Here is a 16,885-nt window from a genome sequence, read left to right on the forward strand (position 1 = left end):
GAACGCTTTTGTTTGCAAAAGATACCTTTTTATCTATTTCACCCGGATGTTTGTGAGCTCTAGAAATGAAATAATATCCGAAGAAACCTATCGATACCCGTTACACATGAGATGACCCCCACATCCTTTGTCAAAATAAACAACTCCCCGATCAATGCATTTCACTCTTCTGTGCAACGCATGGGCACCTTACTACTATGGATTAGTACAACCAAAACTTGAACTAACATTATATATAGTTCGATAAATGCTGATGCATGTCACCTAAAATTATATCATTGAAAACTATGTTCAAATACGAATCCAACGATATAGTTTTTGTTGCATGCACTAACATTTTTTCAGTTAAATCTTCGGTCAAATTCAATGGGGGACTAATAAACCATGACCGATGTAGTACAAGTGTAGAGGGCGGCGCTGCATAGGAGTCTCACCCCGCTCGTGGCGCGGCAGTAAAGCCGTCATATCACAAAACCCAACCACTGCCAGTAATAAGTGGCCTGGTAAAATAAACGGACAAGCAACCATCACATCCCTCTGACTTTTTTGCATTTCATCTCTCTGCATTTACTTTCTCTAATTCATCTCGCACACTCGATCCCTAGATACTACTCCTAGTATCCCTAGCTGCTACTCCTAGGGCCAGTTCTTTTGGCAGCTTAAAAAATAAGCCGTCTCTTCCCTAGCTTTTCCCATAAGACTAGTCACAGTGGAGAGTAACATTAAGGCGCCTCACTCATTTATTTGGGCTTCTAAACTACTACTAGTACCCCCGTCCTGGTTTATTCATCACCATTGTAGTTTGTGGTAAATTTTGACCAAAGATTTAACTGATAGAATGTTAGTGCATGTGACATGCACAAACAATTCATTAGTTAAATTTATGATCAAAATTTGACACAGATTACAATGGGGACCAATAAACCAGGACGGAGCTAGTAGTAATGGGATTACTACTAATCTAGAAGCCTAAACGAACTGGCCCCTGGTACTCCTACTAGTAGTACTAGTACTTAAGTTGGAATTCCAATTGCACGACACAACTTGTTAGGAAAAATATCGATACAGGGTGTAGGAAGCGGTTTGGGAATTTGCATGCCTTTCCGACCAGTGAGATACTCCGTACAAAGTACGACAGATAAATAACCACAGGGAAGGAAGCTAAAAGTAAACAATCAAACGAGCATTTTTGCATTTGTTTTGCATTGAATCGTTTCACAAGCTTGACTAGTGCTATTTTTCTACTTTTACAAAAACCGCATCGTAATGTTAAAACGTGCATTTGCACATACATAAGTAATAGTAGTACTCCCTCCATCTAGGTGTATAAAGTCTTCCCTCCTTCTTGGTAACGGTGCACAACCAAAAATGACTTATTCACCTGGACGGAGCGAGTAGCATAGTCTGCAAGCATATATAGAGAGAGACATGTAGTGCGATAGTATACAGTAAAGTTTGTGCTATATGCACCTACTTACAAAATGCATATGGATACACAAGGTTTCCAAACTTTCCCTCTTACATACTTAATTAAGGACGCTAATAATTCCCGAACGTTCGGGATTTATCATTTGCGTTCCAAAACTAATGAGATCACCTTACGAAACTAAATTATACTCCTACTAAAAGCCACGGCGCTCGCAGGAGCGCTTGCGGCGCGCCACGAGTGCCCTGGTGCGCGGCCGTTTCCCAACGCGCCGACACAACGCCTCTTCCTCAGCCTCGCAACTTGCGAGGTGCTGATTGGCGGCTTGCCGGCGCGCGAGCGCGATCTCACCAGTGTGGTGATCCGGTGCCAAAAGGTACTCCTCCTCGCTGGAAGCGTGCACCCGGTCCATGTACCACTAAGCGTAGATAAGGCGCTTGGGCCTGACTGCACTCAGGGCTTTGGCACGGGCGTCCTCTGCCATCCTCACGGCCCTTGCATGAGCCTTCTGCCAAAGAGCCAATTGCCTGACTCTCTCGGACGCGACATAGACTTGCCAGGCAGCTTGCCCCGCGGCGCGCTTCTCTTCCTCGGCCTTCTTCTCCGCCTCTATTTTGGCATGCTCTGACGGCGGCAAAGCCTCCCACATGGCGACATCCATTTCTTTCCAAAGCTCCTCGACGCTGGGGGGTTCGGCAGGCGGCACGGTGTTCTCCTCGTAGCGGGGAGCCGACGCGTCCTCCGATGCGCGTGCTGGCGAGATTGGGAACGCCGGCGCGTCCACCTCAACGCGTCGCGGTGAGGAGTGGAATGCCGACGCGTCCTCCTCGACTAGTGGGGACGAGGAACGGAACAGCGATGCCTGATCGTCCAGGCGGTGCAGCGAGGGGCGCCTAGGGCTTGGGAGGGGCGATGCCATGTTGGTCGACGTGAGAGGGAGGGGGAGGAGATAGGGATGAATGTGAGCGTTCTTCCGAATGTCGTGGGAGGTGCAGTATTTATAGCGAGTAATGGCACACCTACGTAAGATATGGACTGAGATGCACTGCCTTAACTGCAGGTCCAATTGCGTCACTGACATGTGGGCCTGACCCCTGTTGGGCCCATATGTCAGTGACCCAATGCACCTGCAGTTAAGTAACTGAAGCAGCGTCCCAGAAGATATGTTGCGTGATTAATGTAACAACTACATGGGCATATTTGTTGGAGTAAATTACAAGGGAGGGAAGGGGTGGAAATATTGCTGGTCACAATGGATTGGATGAGCGCGGGGAGGAGGAGAGTCATGCATGCAGATTTTTTTCACACTGGGTGGAGTGGTGGGACCGCCGGAGTGAGAAGGAGAGTCTGGCAGGCATATTGTTTCCACACATTGAGAGGAAAAGATTTGGAGACGAACGGGCTTCCTGCAGGTATGGGAAAAAGTGCATAATAAGTCATCTTGCATGCGGGCTAGGTATAGTCTCAAGTCATTAAAAACATACACGCCCCACACATGTTCATATTTCAAGGTGCACTAAATTATTGCATGCGATGATTAAGGCTGGCCATAATGGTGGTATCTTAGCTGGTATCGTGCACACGGGAATAGCAAACACGCTAATGTGGCAAAGAATTAAAGAAGAGAGGGGGGTTAGAGTAACTAGTGTTCATGCATGCATTGGTAAGCACATTTTTTTGTGAAGAATGACAGGATTAGTTGAGTACTTTTGCAGACTACAAAAACTATTCCACCACCTCTATCTTGCTAAGAGTAGGTGAAATTTTGGAATCGAGCCCTTTAAACTAGAAGGGAGGTAGTAGTAATCTAATAGCTAACCTTGTTGTGATGACAAGATAGGACATGGCACACACCTGGACGGAGGAACTAGTCTGCATTGTGCATTTAAGTTTTGTGTGAAGTCAATGTACCACTACTTTGACCAAACTTATAGAAAAATGTATCAACATTCACAATGTCAAATCAATATTTTTATACTCATTATAAAACATAGTTCTTATACTCATTATAATCAATATTGTAGATATTGATATTTTTAGTATAAATTTGGTCAAACACTTTGCAAACGGTTGACGGAAGTAAAAAGGACCAGAGGGAGTATCTTGCATGCGGAGTAGGCAAAACAAATTGCTCATTTATAGCCGGTATATGTCTCAAAGGGCACGACCGCGCGAGGGAGGCAAAGGTCGTGGGAGGCGCAACGGTTGACGGAATTAAGTGAAGTTACATCCACGCGCCGGCATGGCGTGTGAACAGGCAGAAGCTATACCGTCAGGCCTATGATATGGGTCTAGTAGACATGACATCTAGTGGGTCCCGCATAGTTCTCGAAAAATCTTTGGGGGCTTGCAGCCGTTTATCCATCGGGCAAGCCAGCAACCCCACGCCGTTCGCACGCCCTACTCGTCCCCCTCTTCTACTAGTACAGTACCTTACAACAGTTCGCTCCCAGTCCTCCCGTCCTTTCACATTACACCAGTTCAACTTCTCCTAAACCTCCTCCAAACTTCATGGCCTCCCAAATCTCCATGGTCACCGTTGAGTACCAGGTTAGAGACATCACCGGCGATGAGTTCATTGTCATCTACACACGTGGATCCGCGATGGTGAAAGCATGCCTTGCTTGCTTCCTACGCATGTTCAACAGTTCAACGGATGAGTGGGTCGCTTGGCTAGATGTTTAGTACACCACAGTCCTGGAAAGAGAGAAGGTTCTAAAGGAGGCAGAGAAGAAGAAGCCCGCCGTGATCCAGGTTTGCGTACATAACGTGTGCTTGGTCTACCACATATGCCATGCAGACGTTGAGTATCAGGATTTTAAAAACTTCCTCAAGGACGAAAGAGTGAAATTCGTTACTATAGACTTTAGGAACGACAGGGATGTCCTAGGTCGGATAGGCCTCATTGTAGGCCAGCCCTTCGATCTCTAGATGGCAAGCCTGGTGTCCTCCTCTCAGCCTTCCATGCTGACCCTAGCAAGAACCATGATTGAACCTTCGTACGCTAAACTGAAGAAACCTCACCACGAGTTTCATCATGCATGGCAGTTGAAGACATTAGATGAAGATCACATCCTGTACACAGCAATGGATGCCTACCTTTGTTTAAATATCTACAAGGGTTGGATGAAGAAGTAGAGCCCAGTGTCCGGTTCAAGCAAAGAAGTGTCAGCGAAGAGGAAGAGGAAGAGGGATGAGGACGAAGTCGAGGACGTGGACTCGGACTCCGAGTAGGTGGCAGTGTCGTCGCTCATGCTGGTTCTACTGTAGTGTCAAGCGGACTAGTTGCTTAGTTTATTTTCAAGGGTGTGTTGTGCTGAGGCCCCAGCAGAACTATCTTTATGTTCTTTCTCGTTATTTGAACTCTTTAGTACGTACAATAGTACTAGTACTATGTCTTACTACTGTTCTTCTAGCAATTGGTACTACTGCTCATATCTTCGTGTTCCTACTGTACTTAATACGTTTGTAATAGTAGTATAATTTGGGTCAGTCGATTTGTGAAAGAAGCTCGACGGAGCGAAGAAAGAAGATGGCAGAGAAGCTGTCAGGACCCCGATCCTATGTCACACCGATCTAGCATGTAACACCTCATATCACTTTGCAGCCTCACGCACGGTATTCCCATGGGTGTCGCCTTACCAGGCCCGGGACCGTTTGCGCCTTTTGGCACATGTATATGATAGTGTCGCTAGCATCCATATGACAAAGAACCCGGGCTGACATGGCTAGTCGTAAACCCAAAGTGGCACTAACTTACAGGGACATGCATACATGACCCAGCAACAAACGTGTCGGTCATCAGCAAGTGAATCCGGGCTGTAGCAACTGGGCTAACAGGACTCCGGAGAATCAGGGCTGTAGCAGGCTAACAAGACTCCGATAGACGCCGCATGACAATTCCCCAAAGGGACAGACTCAGGAACGAAGAAGGACACATGCCGGCGAGCCTAAGTGTTCAGGAGCAGTAGCAAGCTACCAGGGCTTAGTGGAAGCACTAGGAGACATTTCCCGGTAAGAGAGGCTACCAAGGATAAACAACTAGATAGTCAGATGTACAAATTAAGCAAATGTGAGTACAAATGTACCCATCAAGACTTACATCAGAACTAACTACATATGCATCATTATCAACAAAGGGGATGGTGGGGTTTAACTGCAGCAAGCCAGCTTTGACTCGGTGGCTATTCTGAACTACGACTGCAAGCAACTCTTTTGAGGTGGCGCACACGAGTCCACATATTCACCAACCAATACACCACTATGGATCCGCTCCCGTCTCCCTACGAGAACGCCATCCACAGCACTCACGCTTATCTTGCACATTTTAGAGTATCCACTTTCACTTGTCTATGAACTGTATAGGCAACCCAGAGGTCCTTTACCGCGGATGCGGCTATTCGAATAGATCATATTAACCCTGCAGGGGTGTACTTCTTCACACACGCTCTCGCCACTTACCGCCATGTACACGTCATGTATCTCGGCAACCTTCAAGCGGAAGCCTGGCGAGGGTGTCGGTCACGACTTGACTAACCACACAAGTCTCTAGTCCAGGTTTATCGCCTATTCAGGTTCCATCCGGAAGGAGATCCGGCCGGGGTGTCGCTCACGGCCCCAAACGATGTGAGCAGGGTTCCCAAGCCCACCATCCGGGTGCCACTTGGTACACCATACCACTGCACCTAGTCTGTCTCAAGCCCACTTGTACCGGGTGCCACTTGGTAGACTACTAGCACTACCTACAAACACCAGAAACTAGTTGCAACACCTAGACAGAGATCGAGTTGATTAACAAGTTGAGAGGGGCACTTAAGCATTCCAATGTGTGGTAGTAGTTGTTCATGGATCACAAACACAGAACTCAGTTCCTGAGGACGACTTCAATGAGCAACCCACCATGTACTCCTACATGGCCTCCAACCACTACCTTTACCAAATCGTGTTCACACACTTAGCTCACACACAGTAGGACATGTTCACACACCTCCAATTCATCCCCGATGAATCAGACTTGACTCAACTCTAAGCAGTAGCAGGCATGACAACAAGCATGAATGAGTAGGCACATCAGGGCTCAAACAACTCCTACTCATTCTAGTGGGTTTCATCTATTTACTGTGGCACAGGTCATGCAGAGGAAAGGGATTTCAACTACCGCAGCATGTAACAGTTGAATCGTTGTTGTCCTAATGCAGTAAAAGAGAGCGGGAGCGAGAGAGTTGGATTGTATCGGAATGAACAAGGGGGTTTTGCTTGCCTGGCACTTCTGAAGATAGCATAGCTCTTCATCGGTGTCATCGAACTCATTGCCGGAACCACATCTACTCAGAGGGGACAAGCACCGACAAACAAAGAAGAAACACAATCAATGCAATGCAACAATATGATGCATGATCATGACATGGCAATATGCTATGGATTGGGCTAATGCAAGTAGCAACAAATTAAATGGAGTTGGTTTGAACCCTAGGTTCAAATTCAAACTCCATATGTGAAGGTTTAAATGCCATTTAAATGATTTGTCCTAAACAGTAGTCATAACTTCTAGCATGCATGAAAATGGTACATATGGATAGATTGGATTTTTCTGATAATTTTTCATATGTAATTTATCTCATTTGGAGCTACAGATAATTTTCTATGAATTTTAGAAGTTTTAAACATTTTCTGGAATTTTCTGAATTATTTTAAATCCAAAAAATGATTAACTGCATCAGCATCGCGTCACTGTGACATCAGCGGGTCAACTGCGGCTGACCCGGTCAAGCTTGACCAGTGGGTCCAGTGTCATAGTGCTGGCTTGGGTCGCTGACGGGTGGGCCTAGTCAATGGCCTTGTGAGCATGGTCAAAGCTGACACGTGGGCCCACCGGTTTTAACTAAATCTAGTTAAGAAAAATAACCCGAGGTTATTTAGCTGGTGGGGCCCTAATGTTAGCGGCTGGTGTGATTAAACTAAACGTGATTAAGCCCTAATGATGGTGCCACGTCATCACCACCGGCGTGTAAACGCCGGCGACCAAATCCGCGGTGTAGGGCGTCGGACATTCGCTACGGGGCCCGGTTTGAAGAGCCACTTGCACCTACGTGCTCTGGGGAGTGACGCGCATCCGATGGAGCAAACAACGGAGGCGGGGGTGGCCGGAGTTGAGCACGACGTCGAGTGATGCGGTGGGCGGAGTTCGGGCATGGGTGGCTGCATGGTTCCAGTGCATGGGGGAGCTAGCTAGGGGTTGCGTTGGACTCGCCGTTGCCCCAGGATCACGCCGAAGGGTCAAGCTCGAGCGGAGACGCACGGTGGCTACGAGAGAAATGACCATGGCGGACGGTGGCGCTCGGGTACGGCGGCTGGCATAGCTAGAGGACAGGAACGAGCTCGGGGAGGAGGGGAAAGGCGGAGGATCTCACAGCGCATCGGATGGGGTCATCGACGAGCTCGGGGGCGCACGGGTGACGGCGAATCGGCGGCGACCATCGGCGGCGGTCGAGGACGAAGATGAGCCTGTTGTCGGAGGAGCGAGGCATCCCGCGCTGCTCGGATCCGTGGAGAGGACGAGGACGATGTTCCGGGGCTCTTGGACACGTCAGGGGAGCAAGGGGATAGCTGTGGCCGTGGTAAACGGCGTCGGTGACGACGAGCTCCGCTCGGTGGGGAAGAGAGAGGGGTCCAGGGGGAGTGAGGGTGAGGGAGAGAGAGAGGGGGGGTCCAGGAGGTGTCGTGGTGTCTGCAGTGGCGTTGCGGAAGGGGGCAGGATGGGAGGGAGGGAGGAGGTGGCACCGCGCGTGCGTGCGCGCCGCGGGCACACGCCCCTGTCCTACTGTCCCGAGGAGGAAGACCACAGGGAGGCGCTGGTGGGCAGGGCCGGCCGACTACAGTGTCGGGCCGAGGTAGGTGGACTGCAGGTAAGCGACAAGTAAGTTTCTGTTCTTTTTTTATTATCTGTTTCTGTTTTTAGTTAATCTTTTGCCACTGTTTTGAATTCAAACAAATTCAAACAATGCCAAAAACTCCTCTGAATATTTTTATTTTGCTAGATGGACTTTCCAAAAGCTCATGAAATATTTCAGGGGTATTTGAAATTATATTCTAATTATATGAATAGAATCCAAATTCAAATAGCTAATGATTTAAATTCAAAGACCTAAAATTAAGTCCTTAGAAATGCTCAATATGTTTGGTTGGGACCAAAACCCTTGCCAAAAATATCAAACACCTAAGAAGAGCATTTTGGAAACAATGAATGAGATTTTAGGGTTTTTCCCCTCCTTTTATTTAAATATTTTGAGGCTTTCAACTTTCCCCAGTTTAACTTTCAGAAATCTAGACACGATGCATGAGTGTAGATGCAACTAATTCACTCAAGTACTCTAGGGCTGTGACAACTCACCCTCACTAAACAAGAATCTCATCCCGAGATTCAAGACATGAGGTAAGAAGACAGAGGGGACACAAATCTAACACGATCTTCATGATCCAACTGTCCTTCTCAAAGATGTTGATTCATTGCTTCATATTGATCTTAATGTCTTTGCTTTCGAGATCTTCATCCAACTTGATGACGTCAGAAAGAAACTCTATTGGAAAGGATCATCGAAACTCCTCATACCATCCTGAGGAAATTTACGAACGATCGCTTGAAAGAGCTCGAAAAAATACCATACTCAGTTTGGAAAGAAAGGTAGAGTTATAAGACACCTCGACAAATGGAAGTCATATTCCAGTTGATGCCGAGGATATAACCTAGTGTTCGAGCGTGCTCTCAAGAACTTGAGCATTTCCATATTTATCAAGGATTTACCAATATGTGTATGAAGGATCCTGGCAACACAACATACTACCCTGATGAATAGTGATGGGTGATGCAGATGCAAAGGAAGATAACACCTTCTTAGGTTTCACCTTAGCGAGGCCAAGGGGACAAAATCAGGATGATCGATCGAGAGACATTTAGCACTCCGCTTCTAATGTTCTCCCTGATGTGCTAGCGTAACCCATTCATTGATATGGTTTGGTATCTAGAACATCAAGTAAAGGGTCGGACTTCGGGAGCTCAAGAATCCATAAGGAATAACTACGGAGGTAAATCCTACGAAATCCTTATGGGGAAGTGGCCAACTTCCTCAAACAAAATACTACAATAATAGATCTTTCGGCTGGGTGTGTTGGCCACGACATCCACCTTACCGGTTACAGAGAGACCATTATTATAGTTCTTGGAAAACGTTCCAACCATCATATATGCCTGAGATTCAGATCTGGTTGGCGTCAGGATATTCCAGACTTATTAAGTCTAGAAAAAATGAAAGTTTGCAACAGAGGTTGACGAGATGGCGTTGCGAGATTCTCAGAGGATAAGCTAGTATAGCAAGCTCCAAAACATGAGCTGGTTCTGCTACACACATGTGAACACACTGTACCGGACAAGCATGGCCACATAGTAGTCTTATAATAAAACACTACCGAGTTCGGGTTGGGAAACCATCATTGCGGATAATGAAGTTCTTACATAATTCATATGATTAGCTCTTATGCAGGAACTTCTTCTCCTTGAACAATTCAATCAGTGGCTTGGTGTGCTAGGGATACATATAGAATGGAGGTAGCGAGCCTATCAAACCATAGCATACTTCGCACATGCATGACTGACTTGAGATGGTTCCAGAGGAGGCCACATTGACTTTCTCGAATTCACGGCGGCACCTTGCATCAAATGCACATGAATTAGAGGAGGTCACTTCTTTCATCCGAACATATGCTTCATGAACGAAACATGAAGATAATGGTTATGAAAGTTTCCAATACCAGATTAATGTCCAACAAACTCATGGAGAGGTTAAGAATGTCGTCGATGAGCTCAACAACCATTCGTAAGGGTTTCCATATAAATGGAATTCCATAATTATGTGAACAAGGTGATAGCACTGGTCAGACCAAAGGATGTAATGGTGTATGCTCGAGGGATCAACCTCGAGTAAGATAACATTATGAATATCGTTGGTTCTGACTTGATTTGAAGATTGCCCATACTCAAATCAAAGGTTTGGGTAAGACAATAGATCCAACAATTGACCACAAGGATCAATCAATGAAGATATCGTCTTCCTTCAACACACACACACACACACACACACACACAAGGATATCCCTTTGGAATGAACTAAGTCGGACAAGCTTTTATCTTCCAACTCTCCAAGTTGTTGTTTAGCTTAACCAACTAGCTCAGGGTATCCGACACAGATTCTTGGAGAAAGGGTGGTTTAGAAAACCAACTTGATCACGAACTCAACATAACGGTCAGGGAACAACCTGGTAATACTTTCGAGAAGACATTCGGAAAATCACGAACCACTGGTATGCTATTAAGCTCGAGAGCAATCTTGTTTCTGAGGGCAAGACGATATGATCAAAAGAGCGATGGATTGCCAAAATCCTAACTGATTGGTCGAAGAGTGCACCCAAAATAAGGACTAGGTAGCACAATCTATCTTAGAATGATGATTCAAGAACCAACATGCTAAGAATGAAATTATTGTCCTTTGACTATCAAGCAACGAGGTTGCTAGGAGTATTGATTTCACACATCATGGTTCACTTGTTGGCATTCTGGTTACAACAACACAGGAACCAAGGAATGAAGAATGATGGAGAGAAGTATCACTGCATCAAGAATTCATAAGAGGCTTGCAATTCTCATGATATCCCGACATAAAGGGGGTAATACTCCAGTGTAGAACAGAACAAGAGCTATATTAGCATTTGATCCGCGGAATACAACTGCTTTGACCCAATCCTGGATATGGATGAGGTACTGGAGTTTGCTTCTCCTAGTCATTCCGAATAGAATGGCTTGATGGACCACAAGAATAATAGGCATCAATGAACAGGAGTGCACGACTACTCCTGACTATCAACTGATAGACGAGGGCTAGAAAACAACTAAAGAGGGACAACCCAAAAGAACGTATGATTTTCTGAATTGTGGATGCATAGGTTAGCATGTCGAACGAGTTCAACATATTTCTTTCGGACAACCCATGTAGAAAGGTAGAACTGGCAGAGTCACAATTTTCGAATGGAGAACTCATTAGGAGCACTCTTATTGTGATCTTTTGGTTCAAGAGAAATTCTGCCAAAAATAGTTCATGGTATTTGGAAGAAGGAAATACCACGGACCTTGAGGACTAATGCAAAGGCTACTAATAACCTAAAGGAACGAGCAAACACTATCAACATAAAGAAAGTACGGTGAATCTCGGGTTCAAAACCCTGGAATAGAATGCCTACTAAGTGGCATCACGGGATGCTTTTGAGAATGGTGGCCAGAATCATCACACTGGGAACACAAAGCATAGCTAGATTACTAGGTGATTCCCTAAGACACCTAGGGTCATAACAATAACTCCAACATATATGTCGAGGCAATTGAGTACCTCAACTCACCGATTTAGTGTGGTTAACCTGGTCTAAAAGAACATCAAAATTAGAGGGAAAGGATTTTGCGAATGCATCAGATTGTTTAGAAATCTGGAATGACTCGGACAACATAACGATTATAAATGCTCAAAAAGATTTGAGACATACTGCAAAATAGTGGCATGACCACTCAACATCACAATATCAAGGTTCTGAAGCCATATATGAACACACAGAAGTAGTAGGAACTGAACTGAGGCTTGAATCCATCAATCCTATAAGTCTATGGATTAGTAACACGTGATCCTTATAGAAAGAAGAGATAGCCTAGTTTCTTAACCCCGTAGGAACAATAAGATGACTCAGATCAGAAGGCATAAGGTATAAGGAGTAAAAAGAGCCTTACGTTCCCATCCACAATAAATTCCCTTATATAACTAAAGAATTTCTAGACTCAACTTCGACCAGTTTGGCTTGGTAAACCTACAGGCAGTCAAGCTCTAATACCAAAGCTGTCAGGACCCCGATCATATGCCACACCAATCTAGCATGTAACACCTCATATCACTTTGCAGCCTCACGCACGGTATTCCCACGGGTGTCGCCTTACCAGGCCTGGGACCGTTTGCGCATTTTGGCTCACGTATATGATAGAAAGGGTCGATCTCGCCGTTAATGTTAACAGTCGTTCGACCGCAGGAGACCATCTGCATAACTCTGGTGATCCAGCGGTCGTCGAAGCCCTTTCGGAGTAACACTTCCCGAAGGAAGGACCAACTAACAGTATCATAGGCCTTATGGAAATCAATCTTCAAGAAGACCGCCATGAGTTGTTTGGTGCGGACCTCATGGAGTACTTCATGGAGGACAAGGACCCCATCCAGTATATACCGGCCCCGGATGAAGGCGGACTGGTTGGGGTGAGTAATGCGATCTGCAAGAAGGGTCACCATATTGGCGTACCCTTTTGCAAGAATCCTGAAAATCACGTTGATGACCGTGATCGGGCGAAACTGGCGAATGTCAGATGCGACATGCACCTTGGGAATGAGGGAGATTATCCCAAAGTTTAGGCGACTGAGGTCAATGGACCCAACGTAGAACTCTTCGAAGATGGTCATGACCTCAGGTTTAATCACGTTCTAGAAGGTCTGGAAGAACTTCACCGGGAGGCCATCGGGACCCGGCGCCGAGGTGGGATTCATGCCCCTAATGGCAGCCCAAACCTCGCTTTCGGAGAAGGGGCTGTAAGGGCCGCGTTTTCCGCATCAGAAACCAGCTGAGGGCCAGACCAGCAGTCAGGAGCCAGGGAGAGGCCGCTCCTAGGAGCGGTAGAGAACAAAGACCTATAGAACCCATCAACGTGGGTCCGGATGTCGCGTGGGTCTTGAAGGAGTGTGGCACCGTCCCACAAGAGGGGGATGGTGTTGCGACGACGGCGGCCATTCGCCTGAAAGTAAGCCGTGTTTGTGTCTCCCTTCAAAACCCACTTCTGGGCACCACGGATGCGCCAGTAGGCCTCTTCATCCATATAGATAAAGGAGAGCTGATCTTCTAAGTCATAGCGGGAAAGCCACTCATTAGGAGATAGCCCCACCGCATCTGCACGCAGGTCGAGCGCCTGAATGGCGGCTAACAGGGCCTTCTTACGATCGCGGAGGTCTCGCCCCAAGTTCGCGCCCCATCCCTTCATGAACTGTCGGCCACGCTTGGCGCAGAAGTGCCATGAATCAATGGTCGAGGGGGGACGGGGGTGAGGTGAGCGCGGGCCTCCACCCAGCGCGCGCCGACGGCCTCCACGAACCTGGTTTGGGAAAGCCGGAAGGTCTCAAACCGGAATCTCGGGGTGATCGGCGGGAGCTCATCGGCGGAGGAAAGAAGGAGCGGGACATGGTCAGAGCCAATCCGGGTGATGACAGAAAGGGAAGCGAGGGGACAACGGAGGTCCCAATCCGGGGAAACTAGGACCCTGTCCAGGGCGGACTGGGTCGGGGAAGCCTGCCGATTGGTCCAGGTGAACCTGGCACCAATCCTATCAATCTCGCGGAGACCGAGATCGGCAATAAAGTCATTGAACATTTGCATCCGGGCAAAGTTGACATTAGCATTGCTCTTGTCCTCCATAACACGGAGGAGGTTAAAATCACCTCCTACGACCACCGGGAGGGAGTCCACAGAAATCTTCCGGTGGAGCTCCTCGAGGAAGGCGGCAGACCTGCTATGGTCAGCCGGCCCGTAGGCTATGATGGCCTCCCACTTGAAGTTGAGGGCCCGCTCGAACAGCTCCATGCTCACAAAGAATTCCCCCCGATCCATGCTACCCACCTTAAAGGTGGCATCCTTAACGCCTAAAAGGATGCTCCCCGAGTGGCCGGCGCTCCCACTAGAAGGGAGCCAATGCCACGCGAAGAGGTGGGGGCTCAGACGGTCAAGCTCAGGAAGGGAGAATTCAGAGCGCATAGTTTCCTGGATGGCGACAATGTCAATGTGTTCATCACGCATGTACTCCACTAGCTGGCGGCGTCGGCCATCATGGCTGAAACCGCGGATGTTCCAGAAGAGGGCTCGCATTAAGGCGCCATTGGGCTGTGCTATATATATGTATGTATGTATGTATGTATGTATGTATGTTTGATCTATGTTGCATTGTTTATCTACGAAATTGAGTGTATTATATGAATCTGAGGATGGATGTTTGAGGACCACGGTTGTGGGCCAGGAAAGATAGAAGGTGAGCGGTCACTCTTCGCGGACATATAAAGGCCATGTTTGGCAATTTTGGTTGTAGATGCTCTTAGCATTTTTCTTCACTAATAGGAGCAAGTCGACCTTAGAGAGGGTTGACTATTATGTGTAGTATATAATATTTTCAAGGCCATCTAAACTTGGAATGTCCAGATTCAGTGCCTGGATCCAAAACGTGCCATTATATTTTATGTGTGTGTCCTAAAATAAGTGTATCATCTAATTCACTATGCTCCTTACTTTTGAAGCTTTGCCATTCAACTGAGCTATTCAATTTTGGATTGGTTTATGATTTTGACCATTCAATTTTGGATTGGTTTATGATTTTGACCATTCAATTTTGGATTTAATTTACCATTTTTACTAGGACAATGATTTCTCAAATTAATCGTTAGCAACCAATCCGTAAAAATACATCATGCTTGTGCACCCTCTCGCCATCTAAAAAAGAAGTGCCAACAGGTGACACCGTAAGACAAATAAAGTACATGCGGACACCAAAGTAAAAAACTTCTCCACATAATTATTGGTTGAAACACGGAATCACACCGTTAAGAAAGCCCACTGAAACACCGCATCATGAAAAAAAAAACTTCATCACCTTCCCCACATGGTAAACCAACAACATCAACAACGCAGGGAAGCGTGTACAACCCTTAGTGCATATGTAAATACGTGTGATGGACATATTCTCATCCCGGTGGTTGGCTGTTCATATGCATATTCAAAATCTTCAAGGTTAAATCATCTTCTTCTGGTGAACCAACAATGTCAAGATATAATTGAAGGAGCTATCAGACAGACTTCGGGGCAAAATGTCACAGGGTCCAATTCGACGGTGTTACTCGGCTTAGAGGAATGTAAGCCTGAGTGACTGAAAAATTGCACCTGGCTTACAGCCCCCCACACACGGCGGCAAGTTATTTTCATGTAGTGAAAGTTCGAAATAGGTCATTCTGCAATATTATTTCTTTGGAAACGCAATAAAGGAGTATATGTATCCTTTACGATGAAGCTCCTCAATTTCTTCGATATTCAAAACTAACACAGGGCGCCAAAACAAACACATGAGTAGTTCTAGCATCTAGGGCAGCAGGTTGATCTTCCCACCGCTCTTCTCCGCGATGACGAAGGTCCGCACCATGTCCTCGACGGGCTCCCAGACAACCTTCCTCCATAGCTCCTGCACCCCTTCGCCGTCCGCCGTCCGCGCCAGCACCTCTGTGCAGTCCACCCGCCGGACGTCCCACCCCTCCAGCGTGCTCAGCCGCCGGATCTTCTCCACCTGCTCCAGCACCAGCCCGAACGTGTTAACCTTGATCTCCTCCACCGCTCTCCCCAGCATCGCCGCCGCGCCGTCGTCATCGCCGTCGCTCGCGCGTCGCAGGTACGCGTCCATCTCCGGCAGGCCGATGGCACGGCGCACGCCCCGGGTGTAGCTGGCCTCCGGGTCGAACGCCGCGCGTGCCTCTTCCACAAGCCCGCGCCGCACCATATCGTCCACCCGTACGGCCGTGGACCGGCGGAGGACTTCCGGCGCGGCATCAAGCCAGACGAAGAGGCAGTCATGGGAGGAGCGGAAGGCGCCGCCGTCTCCTTCGACGAGCGCCTCGACGTACCGGTTGGAGCCGCCGGCCACCACGGGGAGGCCGCCGTTGGAGAGAACGCGCTTGATCGCGTCAGCCGCCTCCCTGCAGAAGTCGTCGACGGTGAAGTCAACGTCGGGGCACGGCACGCAGCCGAGGAGGTGGTGCGGCACGCCCGCGCACTCCTCGTCCGTCACCTTGTTGGTGATCACGGGGAGGCCAGCGTACACCTGGATCTTATCCGAGTTGATCACCTCGCCGTCGAAGTGCGCCGCCAGGGCGATGGCCAGCTTGGACTTGCCCGTGGAAGTCGCGCCCAGCACGAACACCACCTTGGGCTTGCCGCCGCGTCGCTGCTCCATCACGGCGGCGCCCATGGATTGTTGGTACGTAGGTGGAGGGCGTGATTGCCGGATTGTTGAAAACGGCGCGACCGGGACGCTGGCTTTTATAGGAACACGCATGCATGAAATAGGCATGAAATAAATACCTGATTTCTACCATAATTTTGTTTTATAATATCAAATCAGTAGAGATCCTGCAGGTATTTACTTTTCATATTTACTTCATTGAGAATACACAATTATAATATTATCATGCGAAATGATTAACATCAACAGGTGGATTATAGCGCTCGCGTCCATCGTCTTGGTTGTGCGCCACGTGCCTACTGGACTACCTCTCTTCCTCAACCTCTGTCCCGTACGCAGCA

The 16,885-nt window shown here is 47.6% G+C and overlaps 1 protein-coding gene across 1 annotated transcript; it reads right to left on the reverse strand.

Moving 5' to 3' along the window:
• Positions 1-15,671: 15,671 nt before the first annotated feature.
• LOC119309498 (adenylate isopentenyltransferase 3, chloroplastic-like) lies at positions 15,672-16,535 on the reverse strand. The gene has a single exon (XM_037585490.1). The coding sequence runs from the start codon at positions 16,533-16,535 to the stop codon at positions 15,672-15,674; it is 864 nt and encodes a 287-aa protein (XP_037441387.1).
• Positions 16,536-16,885: the final 350 nt, after the last annotated feature.

This window comes from Triticum dicoccoides, chromosome 5B (genome assembly GCF_002162155.2).
Source record: "Triticum dicoccoides isolate Atlit2015 ecotype Zavitan chromosome 5B, WEW_v2.0, whole genome shotgun sequence".
Taxonomy (NCBI): Eukaryota; Viridiplantae; Streptophyta; class Magnoliopsida; order Poales; family Poaceae; genus Triticum; species Triticum dicoccoides.